The sequence below is a fragment of the Danio rerio genome, chromosome 8, assembly GCF_052040795.2.
Source record: "Danio rerio strain M-AB ecotype USA chromosome 8, GRCz13ab, whole genome shotgun sequence".
Taxonomy (NCBI): Eukaryota; Metazoa; Chordata; class Actinopteri; order Cypriniformes; family Danionidae; genus Danio; species Danio rerio.
In genome coordinates, this window is record NC_141028.1 from 53,339,049 (window position 1) to 53,360,874 (window position 21,826).

A 21,826-nucleotide genomic window follows, 5' to 3' on the forward strand; every position below is an offset into this window, starting at 1 on the left:
AAAAGCCTCTAGATTACGCATATTTTACCAAAATAAAATATGATCATGCCTTGATTTTTCACTTAACAGAAATAATGTACATTATAATATATAAGGTCATGGTGCAGAGGAGAAAGAATTAATATTGTGTATGACTCTCATGAGCTTGGAGGACTGCATCCATTCATCTCTGCAATGACTCCCAGAGTTCATCAACATTCTTTGGATTCATCTTCAATGCCTCCCCCTTCATCTTACCCCAGACATGCTCAATAATGCTATCTGCTAAGGAATTTGCCCTCTTCTGAGGTTTGTAATGTAATGGGCAGCACAAATGTCTTGATACCTCAGGATGCTGATGTTGTCATCAACTCTTGCACACCCCCATACTGAATGTAAGCCCAAACCATAATTTTTTCTTCACCAAACTTGACTGATTCCTTTAAGAATCTTGGGGCCATGCGATTTCCAATAGGTCTTCTGCAGTATTTGTGATGATTAGTATGCAGTTCAACAGATTCATCAGAAAAATCTACCTTCTGCAAGTTTCAAAATAATCAACCAGAAGTCAAGATATTATTTGTTACTCTTACAACTGGGATTGACGACAAGACTTTTGTCAGGTAGTGTAAAATTGAATTTTTTTCCATTGTGTCTTTTTGCACAAACCATCAGCAAGGTGGATATTCGACGGCCGTAAATGCGCACCACTTTCTTCGACAAGCAGATCAGCCATACTAACCAGACATAGTAGAGTAACATTGATAATTAACAGAAAAAATTATGAAAATGTACTTGTGTAGGATTTACAACCCAGACAGCAGTTACCCAGAAAAGCTATGCTTAAATTTCATCTTTTGCTGAAACCATTGTGTATGAAGATGTGTATGAAGTGGATATGTTTGTATGGATGGCAAGAGTCAATCTCTTAAATTTTGTAGTTCCAAATAAATCGTCTTTGTACTGTACAGTAGTCAACATTTGAAGTGGAACAAAAATGCTAATTAAAATCGTGCAAAGGCAAGAATAGGTGTTGTTCAATAGTTTAAGAGATAACTTTGATGAAAGGTTTTGATCCACTTCAAATGTTGACTACTGTATACAGTTGAAGTCAGAATTATTAGCCCCCCTGAATTATTAGCGCCCCTGTTTACTTTTTTTCACTAATTTCTGTTTAATGGAGGGAAGATTGTTTTAGCACATTTCTAAGCATAATAGTTTTAAAAACTTCTTTCTAATAACTGATTTATTTTATCTTTAACATGATGACAATAAATATTTTACTTGACATTTTTCAAGGCAATTCTATACAGCTTAAAGTGACATTTAAAAGCTTCACTAGGTTAATAAGGTGAACTAGGCAGGTTAGGGTAATTAGACAAGTTATTGTATAACGATTGTTTGTTCTGTAGATTATCAAAAAAAAAAAAAATTTAGCTTAAAGGGGCTGATAATTTTTTCCCAAAAATGGTTTTTAAAAAATTAATAACTGCTTTTATTCTAGCTGAAATAAAACAAATAAGACTTTCTCCAGAAGTAAAAAATATTATCAGACATACTGTGAAAATTTCCTTGCTCTGTTAAAAATTATTTAGGAAATATTAAAAAAAATAAAATAAAATCAAAAGGGGGCAAATAATTCTGACTTCAACTGTATATTTATTGACTATTTTGTATACCCTTTAAAAGTTTTGTTTAATGTTGAGTACTAAGATATCTTTTGGGTTAGGATTTTGCTGAAAATAGTCATGGGTTCTGTCCATTTACTCTGAAGATCTGGATTTGTGTTTATGGTTTTGTTCAAATGAAAGGTGCTTCCAAGAAATGCGTTATAGCAATTGAGAAAAACTGTCAAATTTCAATTGATCAAAATGCCACAATATTTTACCTCGCCTCACAGCAAGAAGGTAAGTTGGCCATATTTTATGTGTGTAAAAGAGTTTGTATGGGTGTTTCCCAGTGTTGACAGTTGGAAAACTTCATTCCACTGTGGTAACCCCTGATTAATAAAGGGACTAAGCTAAGCTGAAAAAGAAAATGAATGAATAAATGCTGCCTTCAGGAGTGTAAGAAGCTTCATTTTCAAAAGTATAATGTCCTGAAAATAATCTCGGAGCTCTTTGTCATTCAGTGACAGTTGTTACTTAGCATGTCTTACCTGTACAGGCCGATAAACATTAATTAAATGCAGCACAGGCTTCTGGATATGGCTCAGGACTTTAGAGAAGAACACCATCACTTGTTGGCTCATGCCAGGGGGATACTGTAGAATGAAGAAATAATACAATTCACACTTTCATGTACAGCAGATTCAACACTTTTTAATGCACCATTTATTTTAAATGAAGCACCTTTGTAATTCACATCCCCAGCATATGCCTCGCTAACACTTAATATTTACATTAAAACTCTGGGAGTATTGATGATGTTTGAATGTGGCATTATCAAAAAATTCAGGAATTAAACTAACATTTCATCAAATTTAGTCATGTTCACAGAACTTTAATACAAATTTGTTGAATTCAATACTAGGAAATTCAAACGTGGATTCTGAAATATTCAGATCAAATGTGCATTATTTGTCATAGTTCTTGTACAAGATTTAAATGTAAGATTTTTAAATTAAGAATTTCTCTTTTTTCCATTCTGTTTTTGACAGGAGAACAGTGCAACTGTTGAAAAACAACAACATAAAATTCATTTCAAATAAAATTCAAGCACTTTTAAGTTTCTTTTTAAAGGGTCACGAAACACCAAAACACATTTTTTGAGCTGTTGACAGTCGTATATGTGTCCCACACTGCTAAAAACACTATTAGGACACCTATATTTCACAAAAAAGTGTAAATTGGTTGTTTTTGCGTTATTTCAAGCAAATTCGTACTTCCTGTTTTTTGAAGCTGCGTCACGGTCATGACATAATAGCCTGTATTCCAGCGTTCAGACTGGGCATCTGTGCCAGAGTGAGTCTTATTACGTCTTACAGTGTGATGCATTAATGCATGAGTAAGGCTTGGTTCAAACCAATCAGCGCGCTCTATTGTGCAACTTCATAAATATTCATTACTGTGTTTACACGACATAGACGCCACGTTGTGTTGGCAAAACAAGCGTGAAGTGTTGCTTTTATAGTTTGCTGGCGTTAAGTTTCGTTTTCATTTTCTCTCTGTGAGAGCTCAGACTCACGTGTGGATTAACAGTGTACGCGACGCTCGACAACAACAACTTACGTGTCTAAGGGGGATTATTGTTTACCTGAGAGCTGTTCTCATCTGCAAACGCTGAGATCGGATTGCTTGTAGTATTCTCTTCATAAAGACGCGGCTCTTGTTGCTGTGGATTGTTCTGTCTCTACAGATTTGGTAAGTGAGCGACTAGTGCTCTTTGTTTATTCAGTTTGTTCGTATCGAACTAAGTTAACTATTGCACCGTAACATGTTGGGACCACAACCAAACTTTAACCTCGTGTAGGGTTTTTAACCGCATTTTGTGACCGGAATAACACACGCGGCTTTCTGACGCTACCTGCCGTGTGCATCTAAGTTTCCGGGAAATGCGGAGTTTTTTTTCTCTCATTCGCCGTGCGGTATCAAACATTGCATGAAAAATACAGGCTTAGAGCAGTTCCTCGAATTAAATATCTCGTTTGTCGCGAGGGGCATGAATGAATTCCCTGAATGAAAGAGCCAAACTGCAGTTAAAGTCCAACATTTAATAATTTGGCAAATAATTCGACTACAGATGTCCATGTAGGTTAAACACCATCACTTTCTACTGTGTGTGAGTATTTTGACTGAAACTCGCGCGTGCCCAAATAGACACTCCCACACCCTCCCACTTTAGTTCCCACTTTTCTGACTTTTTCCAAAGTAGAGGTGTGAAAACACCCTGCTGAAACAAGGGGGTTTCATGGCCCTTTAAGTACTTTCCATGCCTTGAATATGTCTGAAATTCAAATAGTTTCAAGTAAACGTGTGGTAATCATGATAATTAATTTCCAGTTTTCCCTTGAAGCTGTGTCCTCATACTGTACCTGTGCTTTTCCTAGTGTGCAAAGTGTTTCTAGTATTTTGTGCTGGAGCAGGTACTCCATGCAGGGACCTGCTTCCTCTCCTTGCTGTTTCTCCTCATACACCAGAATATCCAGCATCTGCCGGAGCCTCCATGGGATGTCTGTATTCTTCACCGCACGAGACTCATCTTTGTAGAAAAAAAGATCAGTGTGAGATAGGGCTGCACGATTAATCAAAAAAAAAGATCACGATCTGGATTCAACCCTACACATGCTATTAATTCAGCTTTTCTACGATTCGGCCAATTCTATTTTTAAGGTCAGAAGAGAAGAGTAAGAGTGGACACACAAGTCTTCACAGCAACATCGACACCATTAGACGGTGTTAAAAGTGTCACATACTGTATTTATAAGGTATAATTCACCCAAAAATGTCATTTTTGTCATCATGTTATGATGTATTCGTGGCCACGAAATCACACGTGAGTTGACCGCTAGTTTCTTTACTTCCGAGAACGCGCGCGTGCACGCATGACGCCTACTTTATTGAACAGAACCTGCATAGGCTGTGAATAACAGGTAATGAAGTTGTAAACAACGTTCAGTTTGTTACACAGAGTGATCGTTTAAGGGCTGTACGGGAGGTTTGATTTGCATGTGTGTGTTTTTTCTTCACAGTGACAGCAGCCATGAGCCGCAATCGGAAGTGAAACCTGTGCGCACATCATTTAAATGATCATAACGCATTTTACAGTTATGATTACGACAAGCATTTGATATGTTTTTTCTTTCATACTGAACACATAAGTGTTGTGGATGAAACTGTTTACTGTGTCAGTATAACAACCCTAGCCTATATATAATGTTGAATATAATGCAAGAAGGAATCTGATAATTACAAAATTCTAATTTTACCAGTGAAAACAAATGGTCTAATAATGCTGTCAATGCCAGATGACAAGTACATGTCTTAGGGTGCTTTCACACCTGCATTATTTAGTTCAATTGAATCGCACTAGAGTTCGTTTTCGGACCAAAAGCGGACCAAGTAAGTGTACCGAGACCTGCTTGAAGAGGTGGTCTCGATACGCTTTCAAACGAACCCTGGAGCGGTTAGTTTGTGGTGAGAATATGATCCGTACTAAAACAGGTCCAACCGCAAAAAGTACTGTGCGTTTTGGACTAATCCAGCTGCCGTAGGACGATGCGCTGTGCATTATGGGATATGGAGGAAAAATATTTGTTGACAGCGGTTTACCAACAAAGAGAGAGAGGGGAAAACATTACCTGATGGATCGTTGGTAATATTTCCGCAAGATGACCATGCCGCAGTTTAGCTAAATTAATTCACGCCTCCTCCTGAAGTGACGAGCGATCCATTAAAACAGTGTTTCTCAACTGGTGGGTCGCGACCCAAAAGTGGGTCGTGGGAACATTTTCAGTGGGTCGCGGAGTGTGTGGTCAAAAAAAAAAACAACCAAAGTAATTTTTTTTACTTATTTTGCTTATACCGGACTTTTATTTTGAAATGTGTGCGCGACAACCCTACCGTTTGACATGTGAAATTTCATTTAATTATTGCAACACGTAAATATGTAAATATGTAAAGTATGGATATATATATATATATATATATATATATATATATATATATATATATAGATGATAGATAGATAGATAGATAGATAGATAGATAGATAGATAGATAGATAGATAGATAGATAGATAGATAGATAGATAGATAGATAGATAGATAGATAGATAGATAGATAGATAGATAGATAGATAGATAGATAGATAGATAGATAGATAGATAGATGAAATAAAGACTTAAAGCCTCAGTGTCATATGTAGTGAGGTGCTCTCAAAAGAGAGCATGAAACCTTCTAAATTAAAACAACATTTAGAAACTATAAAACATGTTTTATTAAGTTTATTGTTAACAGTATTTGTCATTTTTACTTTGTAAAATTTCTGCAATTTCATCCAGCAATGACAGCAATAAAATATTTTTTATTTGTAAGTCTTGGTGAATGTCTTATGATGTATCTGTTACTAGTTTACGTTAACAAATAAATACAAATTAATTATAAATCCTAAAATTGTATTATAGTTCCTAAAAGATTTGGGTCGCGGCTTGCTGACCATGTAAAAATGTGGGTCCCATGGCCAAACCAGTTGAGAACCCCTGCATTAAAACACTGTTTTCCAGCCTGGGCCATGCTTCACTCTCGAAATGTATAGTTTGTCTAAAGCAGGGATACAATCAGTTATTGCAGTCGTCCCTCCAGAGTAAAAACGACATTTTGTGTCTGCCGGTTTTGTTTACTTTTGGGAATTCGTTGGCATTTTCCCGCACGTGAATTCTGACCAATCAATAAGCAGTTTAGGAAATATGTTTAACAACGTCTGGCCAATGAGAGATGTGGATTTTGTCAGATGACTGCATTTTGGTTCGTTTCAACTGGTTCGGACCAAAGCCAGCAGTGTGGTGTGAAAACGACCCAAAGACGGCAGAAAATGCAACAATGTATCATTTATTGCCCTTGGACCGGACCAAATGAAGCGAACTACAGATGTGAAAGCACCCTTAAACATAATAATTCAACTTTAGAATTATTAATAGTTGTAATCTGATGTCATTATTTTATTGTGAATTAACAAACAGGAAATATTGAAAGTCTGTTCAAGTCCACGACAATGACTATGCAAAATTTAGCATTTAAAGCAACAGTAGATATACACATAGACCTAATATTGTTATTGTTGTTTTACCATATGTTTGAGAATTAACAATAATAGGCTAATCATATTAACCTTTATTCTACATTTACAGAATCGCGAGAAAATCGTGATCTCGATTTTAAGCGAAAAAGTTCAAAAATCGGTCACACTTTATCATAAGGTTCATTAGTTAATGTTAATTAAAGCATTTACTAACATGAACAAACAATGAACAATACATCTACTACTGTATTTGTTCATGTAAGTTAACGTTAGTTAATGAAAATACAGTAGTTCATTGTTAGTTCATGTTAACTCATGGTGCATTAACTAATGTTAACAAGCATGGACTTGGATGTTAATAATGCATTAGTAAATGTTATATTATGATTAATAAATGCTGTACATGTGTTGTTCATGATTTGTTCATGTTAGTAAATGCATTAACTAATGAACCTTATTGTAAAGTGTTACCAAAAAATCACGATTCACATTTTTGCCAGAATCGTGCAGCCCTAATGTGAGACAAACATTAGTTTCACTGAATTTCTGCTTAATGTTTTTCTCTTCTTCATGTGATCAAAGATTGAAGCATGTCATTATTAACTGTTTAACACACTGTATATTATACATAAATACATTTATAAAAGTACTGCTCAAAGTGCATTTCCATTTATAGTTTTACCTGTAGTTTCAATGTAATAGTTGGTTATTGCTTTCCAGTGATCCACAAAAGACTCCAGCAGGTTTATTGAAGGCTCCCTCTGTTAAAATAAGAACAGAAATAAAGTATTTTACTGCAATTACTCCAACTGTCATTAAATCACATATAATCATTTTTATGATTATGAGTTTGTTTGTTTATTCACCAATGTAACAAATGGTTTTTTTTTTGGTTTTTCTCCTGTTGCGCTAAAGGAACAACCAAATGAACAGAGAAGGGTCTCATGACCTTTAGGTTACCTTCACACCTTTCCCCAAATTTCAGGAGGTCAAATATTGACCCTTAATCGTGACCAAATAACCAGAGATGGGTCTCGGACCTTATGGTTAACTTTCTCTAAATTTCAGGAGGTCAAATATTGACCCTTAATCGTGACCAAATAACCAGAGATGGGTCTTGGACCTTATGGTTAACTTTCTCTAAATTTCAGGAGGTAAAATACTGACTCTAGGTAATCATTCTGACATTACTAACCGGCGACGCAGTGGCACCGTGGGTAGCACGTTCGCCTCACGGCAAGAGGGTCGCTGGTTCGAGCCTCGGCTCAGTTGGCGTTTCTGTGTGGAGTTTGCATGTTCTCCCTGCGTTTGCGTGGGTTTCCTCCGGGTGCTCCGGTTTCCCCCACAGTCCAAAGACATGCGGTACAGGTGAATTGGGTAGGCTAAATTGTCCGTAGTGTATGAGTGTGTGTGTGAATGTGTGTGTGGATGTTTCCCAGAGATGGGTTGCGGCTGGAATGGTATCGGCTGTGTAAAAACTTGCTGGATAAGTTGGCGGTTCATTCCGCTGTGGCAACCCCAGATTAATAAAGGGACTAAGCCGATAAGAAAATGAATAAATGAATGAATGAACATAACTAACCTCGAATTTGTGCTTTTCAATCAGAAATAATGTACACCTAGCTGAGAGAGAAGGTGGGCCTGATCAACTCACACTTCACTCTTATCTAATAGGCAGACCTTTGACCAGCACCCAAATGTTGACTATAAAGGTGAGGGTTTCTTGTGAAACATTGGAAGCTCAGCCATGGGATAAGTGCACATCGCCTGGCATTCTCGGACACACATGTTGTTTTTCCAATGTGACTGCAACGGGCTTCCCAGTCTTTGAAGATGTAAATGATGGCATGTCTCTGAGGTTGAATATACTCTTTTATTCATGCATAACCTCATCGTTATTTCACATTATAAGCCTTTTATGCAATTATGTTGTATTTCGATTAATGATTACTGACTATTATTGTGATAATTGATATCAGCTGTGTGTACAGTTGTATTGCTTGATTAGTATGGTGTATGGACCGTTATTGGTGTCTTCTCTTGTCGATTAGCACCACACTTGTCTCACTTGCATAAACACAATCCATACTAAAATCGTTTTGGTATATGCTGAAACTATTTACATACTAAAATTTGGGGCATACTTAAACAACCAGACAACTTTTTGTGTGTAAAAAAAAAATTATAGTCTTTGTAAAAAAAATAAATTATATATTAGGGATGCACAAATATAACAATTTATATATACACAGTTAAAGTCAGAATTATTAGCCCCCCTGAATTGTTAGCCCTGCTGTTTTTTTTTTTTTTTACCCAATTTCTGTTTAACGGAGAGAATTTTTTAAAAAACATTTCTAAACATAAAAGTTTTAATAACTCATTTTTAATAACTGATTTATTTTATATTTGCCATGATGACAATAACTAATATTTGACTAGATATTTTTCAAAGCACTTCTATACAGCTTTGAAAAGTGACATTTAAAAGGCTTAACTAGGTTAATTAGGTTAACTAGGCAGATTAGGATAATTAGACAAGTTATTGTATAATGATAGTTTGTTCTGTAGACTATCGAAAATACAGCTTAAAGGGGCTAATAATTTTGACCTTAAAATTGTAAAAGGTTTGTAAAAATTAAAAAACTGCTTTTATTCTAGTCGAAATAAAACAAATAAGACTTTCTCCAGAAGAAAAAATATTATCAGACATACTGTGAAATTTTCCTTACTCTGTTGAACATCTTTTGGGAGATATTTAAAACAGAAAAAAAATAAATCAATCAAAGGGGGGGCTAATAATTCTGACTCTAACTGTATATTTTTTGGTCAATACAGATAACAATTTTTAACAAAAAACTTTTGGATTGTTCAAATTTCTAACATTCACCATTAGAGAACTGTATATGGTAGTTATTTTTGGTTAAATTAGATCAATTTAACATTTAACTATCCAACAGTTTAGGAAATGTCTTGTAAATTTCCATGGGAACTTTGTCTCAGGAATTTTGGAGATATTGCTAGTTGGAAACTTTATATAAACTGTATACAGAAACTAAACTACAAACATTTTGTTAATAAGCTGACATGCACACAAACTAATAGATATTAAAAAATGGGGTTAAATTACAATTACATTTTGACTGATTTAATTGTAAGTGGAACTTTAATTCTTTCACTGAGCAACACAAAAGCATAAGTGTGTTGAAAACACATTCCCTTACGTTTGCTATTAAATGAACAAATTCCTCACTCTTCCCCAAATACACTAAGGCGACTGTCAGCGCATGCCAGAGTGCGTTTGTGGTCACGTGATGTGTGTTTCAGGAGAACTTTTCAGAAATGCAAGATGAAATGCCAGTGTGGATCTTTTTTTGGAACACAATAATAGTGCTACGAATGTATTAGTCCTTTGTTGGGAACCCCTAAAAATAATGTTTTTTCGTTATAACTGTATGTTTAATAATCATGGAGAATTATCCAAATATGTTTGCAAAGAACTAATGACCGGTTAGCTAGGAATAGGAGTATTATCTAACAAAAAAGGCTGAAACATGTTTTAATGAGACAGATGATGTCCACTGCTGTTACACCTGTACTTCTTTTTCTACCATCTTCAGTGTTTTTGAATGTAATTTTCTGGTGTTTTTGCAGAAAATATTATTGTTTTGTTTAAAACATGCTGATACTGATTTTATCAAAAGTGAACTTTTTTTGCATGTTCAAATAAAATATCGTTATGCAATACTCCCGACTTTTTCCGTAAAGGAATAGTTTACTCAAGAATGAAAAGTCTGTTATCATTTAATCTCTGTTCACTTGCAAACCTGTTTGATTATGTTTCTTCTATTGAACACAAAAGAAAACAGTTTGAACTACTGACTACCATAGTTGATTTTCCTAATATAGAAATAAATTGAGCAAACTGAAAAGCTGAAGATAAACCTAATATTCAAAAAGGAAAAACACCCATTAACTACAACGGAAACCCTTTTACCAATTAAATTTCAGTATAAAAATACATTTAATTCGCATTTTTGGATGGAAACAGCTAATGTTTAGGCATTTACACGTAGATTAAAACAGAGTTTTCACCAGATTAATGAAATTTATAAAGGTTTGGAACCACCTGAGGGCGAGTAAAATAGTAAGTTACCAATTTTGTGTGAACTATCTCTTTAAATTCATAACTACTATTTCTGACCTTTACTGTGACGTAAGTGTCACAGTGTCGTATGAAGTGTCGTATGATGTGACGTTTGTTTCAAATATTTGAAAGAAAAGTTGAGCACTCAAGTCCTAAAAGATTACATTTTAAAAGGATGACAGCAATGTCTGTCTTGTATACGTTACTGAAAATGTTTAACAAGGTATATAAACAACATAAAAAATAATAATTACCGCATATATAACAATATAAAAGTGATAAACAATTTAACTTACTGAAAAAAACAGCTTAAACCAGTAAAGACTGGTTGGCTGGCTTCAGCTGGTCAACCAGGCTGGTTTTAGAAGGGTTTTGGCCATTTGCAGCCTGGTTTTCAGCCATTTCTAGGCTGGTCTTAGCTGGCCAGGCTGGGAGATGACCAGGTAAAACCAGCTTGACCACCCTAGCCAGCCTGGGAGCTCAGCCAAAACCAGCTATGTCCAGCTTAAACCAGGCTTGTCAAGCTGGTTTTTACTGGTCATTTTTCAGCCTGACCAGGTAAGACCAGCCTAGAAATGGCTGGAAACCAGCCTGGAAATGGCCCAAACCCCTCTAAAACTAGGCTGGTCAACCAGCTAAAACCAGCCTAGGCATATATATATATATATATATATATATATATATATATATATATATATATATATATATATATATATCTATATGAGCAATTCCAGTGTTATAGGTGTGACATTTGCAGTAAAAACTCAAAACATTAATTCACATAGAAAGCACGTTAACATTTTATTGAAATATTTGTTTATATTTTCCAGAACAACTGACCACAAAGTTAAGCAACCAGAAATTATTCATCTGTAAACATGTTTTATACTTTAAATGAGGCGTTATGGATGTGACCAAATAACGTATGCAGATTTACAGTATATAACATGCTTTGTAGAAATTCTATCATTTAAACTGCACAAACCAAAAGAAACTAAGCTAATCTAAAGGAGAAGAGTAGGCTCACTATAAAACAAAAACGATTGATTTTAGTTTATTTTATATTTTCACATTTATGAGAAAAAAAAGTGTCGCTATGGATGTGACTTCTCTTCGTTATGGATGGGACAGATGAGAAATTGCCACTTGTGTGACTTTACTACATCAAATAGATTAGATTAAAAACGCTGACAGATGCATTTTTAAGTATTTCTAAAGTACTGTAAAATACTTGGTTTCCGTATTTTGATGAAAACTTAATTTTCTTCAAGGTTGACATTTGCACAGAATTGCTCATATATATATATATATATATATATATATATATATATATATATATATATATATATATATATATATGATGTTTTTATTATATTATTAATATTTTGTCACACCATTGCAAAAATGTTATTTAAAAAACACATAAAAAAAACTTTAAATAAATTAATATTTGTCAATCACTCATGAACACTGTGTTTCTATAAATGCACAATCCCTCATTGGAAAACATAAAAAAGGTTATTCCTGAGTAACAAACAGGCTTTTTTGTTGATATTTCGTGTCAGAAACTTGACAAAAACTCGAGTCCAAATATCTCAACTTCCACGACCTGGACAAACTACTGACTATGACAACCCCAACAGTGTTTGAAAATGATAAAACTCACAAATCTCCCTTAAAATTACAAATATCACACAAGTCTTTGTGTATAAAAAGACAATCTAACGTTACAGATAATTGTAAATGTGCTCAGCTTAGCAAACAATCTAAAGACAACATATACTAACATGTAGAGCAATAAACGACGTGACAGCATGTTTAAAGTCTGGAAAATAGTCTATGCGGTTTATATACACCTGATAATACCGTATATAGCACTTTTATTAAGTTTTGCTGTATCGTGCAACTCGTGTCTCGAGTTGTTTACTACATTAGCCAGGCTAAGCTAATAGGCTAACGTTAGTTAGTCTGAAGACGTTCAAAACTCTGCGTCTACTCACTGTTTCCAAAGCCTGCTGCAGAAAAGCTGTCACTTTATTAAACATGTCCATGCCTGGATTCCAGTAGAGGTTATAAAATCTTAAATGAAGTTTTAGACATTTTGATTAGGCTACGCTAGTGTTCTATTTGATAAACATTGTGGTTATACGTGTCTACTTTACTTTAGCCTCAGCACTGCGTTGCAAACACTGACCCCCACAGACATGAAGGTAACAGTGTACCTGCTTACTGTCAGACTGAAAATACAAATGTCACATTTGGGACGCTGATTACGTTAGGTTAATAATAGAGCAAGAAGTGAAACAACACAAAGGCAAATAGGACCAAAAAATCGTTTTAGTTTAGAAAAAAATGAAGTACTTCTCTGTCCAGTGGGAGCTTAAACAAAAACTAGAGTTAAACGTTATTTCCATTTGTATAAAATTCTGTAAAACGAGTATGCTGTCAAAATTACACATGTATTGTTATGTTTTATTTTTGTTCTACAGTGCTGTTTGGCTAACTAAATCATTAAATTAACGCATGACCACCCTGCTGAAAAATCCAGCTTAAACCAGCCTAGGCTGGTTTTAGCTGGTCAGCAGGCTGGTTTTAGAGGGGTTTTGGCCACTTCCAGGCTGGTTTCCAGCCATTTCCAACCTGGTCTTAGCTGTATAGGCTGGGAGATGACCAGCTAAAACCAGCTTGACCAGCCTAGCAGGCTGGGAGCCCAACTAAAACCAGCTATGTCCAGTTTAAACCAGGCTGGTCAAGCTGGTTTTAGCTGGATTTAGCTGGTCATTCTTTCTGTTAAAAAAATTTCAGGTACATTTTAAAGTACATCTTGGAAATGTCAGTTCAGGCCCATAGCCAGTGGTGAAAGGAATGGTTCTTTGTTTCTCAAAAAGTGGACCTTTTTGCAGTTATACGCCTCAGTGTCTATTTAACATATAAATACTGCATTTAAGTGATTTTATTTTTATTAACTAGTCAGATGTCATTATAGCCACAGTTTTTGATATACAAAAAATATTTCCTAAAAAATTTCAATAAAAAAAATAAAACAAGACACATTTTTAAAATAAAAATCTATTACGTCATATATCATTAGGAAAAAATAGCAATCTGTTAAAGTTTTAAAGTAAAAACAAATGTAGCCTACTATCATTTATTAGACAAAAACAAACTGGCCAACACATGCAACTGTCCTCAGTCACAATTTGGCCATTTAAAAAAAAAATATAATAATAATAATAATAAATAATAATACAATAATAATGAATTCTTCTGAATTTTTCTAGCCTCTTTGGTATAAAAAATACATTTGTAAATTCCTGGATATCAACAATAGCCTAAATATATTCAAATTAATTTAATATGGTCCGCTTCTGGCGCTTCACACCTTTTTATTGCTCATTTTTATTTCAGAAATAAGGTCCAAGATTTAGAATAAAGTTATCTGTAAAGTGTTTTCTCTGTTTAAAAACAATACAGCAGTGAAAGAAGACTTCTCTTCCATCAGATTATACAGCCGACAGAGGATTCCGTTTGGTCTTAAAGCCTTTTTTTGATGGATTATTTTTCATTAATTATGATGGCATAGCAGTCAAAAAAGGACAAATGAGCTCATGAATGGGACAAATTGTGGACCTTTGTCAGTGAGGGGTGGGTTTTCCGAACCCCCCTGGCTACAGGTCTTAAAAGTTAGAACATGTTTTATGCTTATAGCAAACATATTTTAATAGAATTTTGGTTGTAAAAGCGCACAGGCGTTGTTTCAGGCGCTGGTCAGATTTTCTCCAGGTCATAATTTATTTTATTTATATTAATTAATGAATGATTAGACCTGGTCCAGTTTCATCTGGAATGCATCACAGGTCACTTTCTAAAGTGGTTTGAGCGATCAGATTTCTGATCGAAATAAAACGAATGACATGAGCAAACAGCCTCATAAACACATATAAAGATATTTATATTGAATATAAATATATTATGTTAATTATATTACAAATATATTATATAATATATTATATAATATTAAATTACATAAAATAATGAAAAGGAAAAATGCTGGACCTTTTGGCTGTGGGGGGTGGTTAGTAGCAAGTGACATGCTATAGGCCTTTTTCACGGACGGTAGCACGCACATCCGGTTGAGCGGTAGTTGTGTATCCTGACTTCCGGCCGGAGCAATAGACCAATTACCATGTTTGTAAACATTCAGGATGCGCGCGCAGGGAGGTGGCAGAAAGCAACCGGGAGCCCTAGCATTTACAGCGAGGGAATGACATCAGATGCGGTGCAGAGTTTGATGTTGTCTTAGAAATGAGATATATTACTTACATATTATATTTATTATTTACATAATGCTTACAGCATATTATAACAGCTCGTCACCCAGTGACAAGCACAGTGATTCAGCAAAATTAACGTTAAAGTGAGTGGCGTTCATCTGACAGCTCCATTTGCTATAGCACCCTCCCAATGAATATTGGATAAGACGAAATGACCAAGCATCCAGCCCGAAATATACAATCTCAATGAAGCTCCGAGTGATTTTACAAGAGAGAAGTTAAAGGTCTACAAGTCTTTTAATGCCAACAATGTTGTTCTTTGAGGTCATGTGCAATAAATATTGCTCCATGATGACCAGATTCAAGAGCTAAACACAGAGATTCCGCCTAGCCAAAGACAAGGAAACAAGACGGAGCTAACGTTATACAAGGCCTGGGTAATTAATCACCAACACGCAAAACGACTGCATTCTGACAGTGAACTTCACCTGTACGGCAGGGTATGTAAACCTACACATAAAGGTAAAGTTGGTTTTATATTCGCACATTCAGACTTTCTCCTTAATAATATAATTTCATAAAAATATTATTTGCAAACTCTAAATAGCGAAATCGTATTAGCAACAGCCAATGACTATCAAAGTACAACATTGTTCACAGTCAAATAAACAGTGTTAATGTTGTTTTCAAGTCACACTTGCAGGATATTTCAGACCGAATATTCAAAGTGCCGTGGTAAACAATATAGGGAGTTTGTCACAAGTTGTCACTGAATGAATGTGTGAATATAAAACTAAGTTTACTTTAAACGTAACTTTCACGTTTCATTCTTAGCATTCAGTGTCAGCAGTTTAATTAACCACATGTAACTGTTTTTGCTGAAATCATTTCAGCAATCAGAAATGAGTAATGAGTATGATTCAGCATAGCGTGAACTGACATGACATGAGAACTGCAGAGTCCAGCATTTCTAATTAGCTCCTCACTTCATTCAGCTCCCATTTAGCCAAAGACGTCTGCAGTCGGTATTAAAGCAGTGTGTGGTGTATGGTAAAAGTTAAGTTTTCAATTTTTGGACTCAAATTCGGCATCCTACTGCAAAACACGACATCTTTCCCATTGTAGCCTGTCTGTTTTTTGCAACCGGGGACCCGTGTGACGTGATGTGTGACGTTGGTTGGTAATTGGTCTATAGCGTCAGATACGCTATAGTCTTCACTACCTCTTTGAAAACTTAAATAAATGATACATTGTTGCATTTTCTGCCGTTTTTGGGTCATTTTCACACCACACTGCTGGCTTTGGTCTGAACCAGTTGCAACGAACCAAAATGCAGTCATCTGACAAAATAAACATCTCTCATTGGCTAGATGTTGTTGAACATATTTCCTAAACTGCTTATTGATTGGTCAGAATTCACGTGCGGGAAAATGCCAATGAACTCCGCAAGTGCTCAACAGTAATGACTGCGATTGCCCATGAAGGTCATCAGTTCACTGCTCCTCACAGAGTACAAACACAGATACTCGGACACTGGAGCGTTTAAAGCTGCAAAGATCAGGGGTCCGTTCTTCGTACCTCGCTTAAATGATCTAAGATGATTTGGTTCTCCAAACAAGTTCGCGAATCAGATTAGAATATCTGGATGAACTGATCTTAGATCGCTGCGTTTGTTGTTAAGGACAGATCTATCGATCCTCGAAATCATGATCAGCAATGCAACGATTGGCTGACGGCACAGCAGCGTAATGACATCATCTGATTAATATTCAATTATCCATGTGAGCAAAATTACATCAAATTAGCAGTAAACGGCTTGTTAAATATGACACGCAGTAACTTCACATTTGTTGTGAGCTGCAGGCTTTACACTTTCATTTGTCAAGACAAGAGTATTCATCATGTATTTCAATGCAAATCAATGTATTTAGTTCTTCATTTAGAAAAGATTTTCTTTATTATAGTAACCGTTTTTTAATCGGTGTAAAGAATAACTGGTTGTTTCCAAAAGCATTTTGATATTGGTAAAGGCGTCTGCAACTTTTGTGAAGCATCACTGGCATATTAACTGTCAAAACATGTTTATGACTGCATAAATGTATTATTGCTTTTAAAAAAAGTCACATATTGTGCATTTCTATTATACACAATTTGTACTAAAGTGATCTAAAAAGTTCATATCAATAAGTTTTCTCTTTGCACCACCAGGTGGCAGTCTTTGTATTTTCATTTTGAGGGTGCAGATTGCATACGTTTTATTAATATGTATAACTTTATTTATTTTATTAATGACTATAACTTTTATATATATATATATAGTTAAAAAATATTTACTATTTTCCCAAGTGTATATAACTTTTACTGTAAGAAAATATCAGAATTCGGTACATACTTTCTGTATTATCTTTGCTTGAACTGAGCCGATCTAATCCTGTTTATATGATTTGAACCTGCTCCCGATCAGGTTTGACCTAGCAGATCTGTTGCCATGACAACATCTCTCGGATCAGCTTTGAAGAACGAAACGATCCTGGATCGTGTCAAATCGTCAATATCCAAATCCAGCTAACTGAGTAATCCACGTACGAAGAACGGACCCCAGATTGCTCATCTGGGTTTGCACTTGGTAAACAGTGAAGTGCACTGAACTGATGACCTTCACGGCCAATCACAGTCATTCCTGTTGAGCACTGGTGAATAATACTATGACAAATCAGTGGTGTTGCGATCAACAGTGCTTAAATGTTAGCGGGAAATTGGCGTTTTTTTTTCAGTACTAAACTTCAGTATCATGAATTGATGAGTTGAAAAGATAATTTTAGCTAATTAGTGCCATTTCCCTTAACTTAGCTGAAAATGAGGTCTGATATCCCTTTTTATTTTCACTTACCAATCAGAACGCACTTTCGGGTCACTTGTAAGGCGGAGAAATGACAAATTGGCGTCATTTTCTCTTCGCTGATAAGATATACAGCCAGGTACTCAACATTCCTGTGTGACTCAGGTGATATCTCCGGGTTTCTTCCCACCGCAGCCTTGATTTCGCTTTTGAAATTGCGGCAGCTTGAAATCAGTCTAACACCACTTATGCAAAAATATAAACAAAAAATGTTTTAAAATTTCTACTAGAAAAAAAAATAATGCTATTATATAAACAACTCCCACTTCAAATCTGTCCAAAACAAAGTGCAAAATGAGTGCAACCAATACAAACAAACAAATCAGGAAAATTAGCATTCACATTTGAAGTCATTGTTGAATTCACCAAGCCTGTCACTTCTTGAGCAGGTCAAGATTAATTTCACGTCGACACCAATGGTGTAGTGGTTAGTGCGTCGGCACATGCACTCCGGAGCTCACGGCGACGATAGTTCGTATCCTGCCTCAAGGTTCTATGCCGATCGTTCCCCTCTCTTTGCTTTCCTGTCAATACTCTCTACAGTCTTATCTATTAACAAGGTATGTGCAGGAGTCCTAAAGATAATTTCAATACCTTTTTAAGACTTCTTAAAGACCTTCTCAGAACATTTTAAGACCTCATCGCCACTTTAAGTTCTAATCAGTATCAAACCTTTAACTTAATAAACATTTGTAGTTAAATAAATGAATGGAGCACAACCATGCAACAAAACATAGATAAGCTCAGAAGAAACAAAGCTTGAAACAATAAATTTAGTGGTTGTTTTCAGCAACAGGCTTTAAGCACGTCTTTCACCAACCAGGAGTACACAAACTTACATTTTGCCGTCTGTTTCACTCTATGGTTTCGCTACATAGAAGAGCATCACATCACCTTCCTGCGTTTGTTGTAAATGACTTGACATCACCTGGATAGAGGACCTTGGCTGGACGTGCCAATTGCATGGATCAAGCATGCCGATGTTAATATTAGGAGGAAAATAAATATATTTATGCTTTTTTGGAGTCAAACTATATTTAAGACCTTGTAAAAACATGATTAAGACTTTTTAAATACCTTTTAAGGGCTTTTATCAACTTTTAATACTTTTTAAGACCCCACGGACACCATGACCCCCCCCAAAAAAATTATATATAAAAAAAAGAGAATGATTTTACAACATTGTAATGCAGTGTGCGTATTTACATAGCACATTTATTGTGTATGGTCATATACCCAAAGCGCTTCACAATCATGAAGGGATGCTGCACACCACCACCACCATTGGATGATTTGACGGCAACCACAGGACAATTCAGTGGATGAGGATGATTGGGAGGCCAGGATGGGTAAGGGCCAATGGAGTGAATTTGGCCAGGACACTGTGGTTACACCCCTACCCTTTACGAAAAATGCCTTGGGATTTTTTAATGAGCACAGAGAGTCAGCACGCCAGTTCAATGTCCCATCCAAAAGACGGCGCCCACTGACAGTAAAGTGTCCTCTTCACAACGCTGTTTCAGAAGGCCCAGTCAAGCTTTAAAACAGAAAAGAGAAAATACACGTTAATGGATAGTATTTCTTATTACATGCACATGTGCCATTTCGACATTTAATTTATACACTTCCTTTAGTATGAGAATGAAAAGGATCTGCAAAGTAACTCCAGCAGGAAAGAGTCTTGGTTCATATTCACAGTCATTATGTAAACTTGTGTGTTTTTTTGTGTTCTTTTAAGAATATCAATGAACGAGACTGGTGTTTTACTTTAAGGGCACCTATTTTATTCCATTTTCAAGATTTAATATTATTATTATTATTATATATTATTATTAATATATAAGTTTTTTATGTCTCCAAAGTGTGTCTGTAAAGTTTCAAAACATCTATCGGATGATTTAATATACCTTTCAGAATGTTAAAATTTTCTGCTCTGAACACACTGTAGCTGTTTCTGTTGCCTGTGCCTTTAATGCTAGTTCTCCCCGCCCACCATTTCCACATGCCTGTGTGGAAATATAAATTTCTAGCATCTAATTCCAAATGAACAATACTCTACGTATAACTGAAAAGTTATTTTCTTTGGTTTTTTTTAATTAAATCATTTCATTGACATGCCATATAGGAGGGACAGTTAACCTTTGCCTTGCTGACTACAGACTTTATTCGTATGTTAAAGCGATGTAATTAATGGTTTCACAGCATGGCTGTATCTATTGTATTCCCTGTCTCCAGAACATCATTTGCACATTGTTGTAATGATGTATTTATCTATTGATGAGATCAGCATAGCACCCAGACTTCATTTGCAACCATGGCACCCAGACTTCATTTGCATGCTTTGTTTTACTGCCCCCCATGACTGACCCCACCTACATGCTGTAAGATGTATAAAATGTATTGTTTTGCTGTGGAGTTGAGAGTTTGCTTTCGATGACGCCACAGCCACGCCGAGTTCTTCTTATTAAAAAGGATTCTGCTTTGAAGACAACCGAAAGATTCTCCCTGGTTTTTTGTGGGCTCTTAGAAGTTTACAACACCTGTCAGAGTGTGCCTCAATCTCTACCTTGACTGTGTCAGGTAAATAGCACAGTGACAAGCATGAAGAAAGCTTTCAATCAATTCAGTGGGCGGGAAAACCGCACTCCTACGTCACGTCACGGTGGGCCTCAAAATTGGAGGGATTTGGATCTTATTTTAACGTCAGGAAATAAAAAAATTGTGTTTCTATCACCACAACATAACTGTGGACACACTATACTCAATGGCTCCCTAAAAAAATCTAAGATCTAAGATTTTACCAGATCCAAGATCTGGTAAAAATGACAAAACCCCTTTAGTGATTTGCCACTGGTGGATTTTAAGGTATTATTCAGATTGATTCAGAGTGGAGAACCATTTAATTTCCTAAATGTTTTGAAACAGTAATAATGCAACAAGGTTGTTTACTGAAATTATGTGACAATCTGATACATGCTTCTAACCACAGACTGTAAACAACAGAAGCAGTGCTTTTATCACTAGTAAAAGCTATGCACTCAGTAATTGAACAGGCCTTTTAACCTGCATCAGAATTTATGATAACTTGCTAAAAGCACTTACGGCTGCTCAGTTCCTCCAAAGATGTCAGGATTGAGTCCTCAATCACATCTGTATTCTTGGTTTCTCCTGGATTTTCTATGACAAACAAAATTTAAGCTGAGTACATTTTTTTCAAGTCTGTAATTAATTTCTTATATGGATGTAAGCCCGTTCCTGCCACTGAATATTCATTCATTCATTTTCTTGTCGGCTTAGTCCCTTTATTAATCCGGGGTCGCCACAGCGGAATGAACCACCAACTTATCCAGCAAGTTTTTTTACGCAGTGGATGCCCTTCTAGCCCCAACCCATCTCTAGGAAACATCCTCACACAAATTCACACACACACTCATACACTACGGACAATTTAGCTTACCCAATTCACCTGTACCATATGTCTTTGGACTGTGGGGGAAACCGGAGCACCCGGAAGAAACCCACGCGAACGCAGGGAGAACATGCAAACTCCACACAGAAACGCCAACTGAGCCGAGGCTCGAACCAGCGACCTTCTTGCTGTGAGGCGACAGCACTACCTACTGCGCCACTGCTTCGCCTGCCACTGAATAATAAAAAATTAATAAATTCATAAAAAAATTTATAATAAGGTCAGAATTCTGAGTAATAAAGTGCAATTCCAAGTTATAAAGTCAGAATTGTGAGTTATAAACTCGCAATTCCGGGTTATTAAGTCGCAATTCTGAGTTATA

At 35.8% G+C, this 21,826-nt stretch overlaps 2 protein-coding genes across 9 annotated transcripts in view; both read right to left on the reverse strand.

Annotated features, from left to right (window-relative positions):
• fhip2b (FHF complex subunit HOOK interacting protein 2B) overlaps positions 1 to 16,493 on the reverse strand; it is a 45,952-nt gene extending 29,459 nt beyond the window's left edge. For 4 of the 6 annotated variants that reach the window (XR_015497272.1, XR_015497273.1, XR_015497274.1 and 1 more), the window contains exons 1-4: positions 12,863 to 13,053; positions 7,401 to 7,479; positions 4,013 to 4,179; positions 2,138 to 2,242 (exon numbers count right to left, since the gene is read on the reverse strand). Coding sequence is in view for 3 of the 6 variants with exons in the window: in XM_087263898.1 (XP_087120024.1) it covers positions 2,138 to 2,242; positions 4,013 to 4,179; positions 7,401 to 7,479; positions 12,863 to 12,913 (402 nt within the window). In the remaining 3 variants the exon portion in view is untranslated. 6 annotated transcript variants of the gene reach the window in all.
• Positions 15,418 to 21,826, reverse strand: part of LOC794073 (uncharacterized) — a 29,577-nt gene continuing 23,168 nt past the window's right edge. For 2 of the 3 annotated variants that reach the window (XR_015498431.1, XM_087265412.1), the window contains exons 10-11: positions 21,138 to 21,212; positions 19,218 to 19,572 (exon numbers count right to left, since the gene is read on the reverse strand). Coding sequence is in view for 1 of the 3 variants with exons in the window: in XM_087265412.1 (XP_087121538.1) it covers positions 19,568 to 19,572; positions 21,138 to 21,212 (80 nt within the window). In the remaining 2 variants the exon portion in view is untranslated. Of the gene's footprint in view, positions 15,553 to 19,217; positions 19,573 to 21,137; positions 21,213 to 21,826 lie in introns of those variants that run through there. The other variant, XR_015498430.1, reaches the window with a different exon arrangement.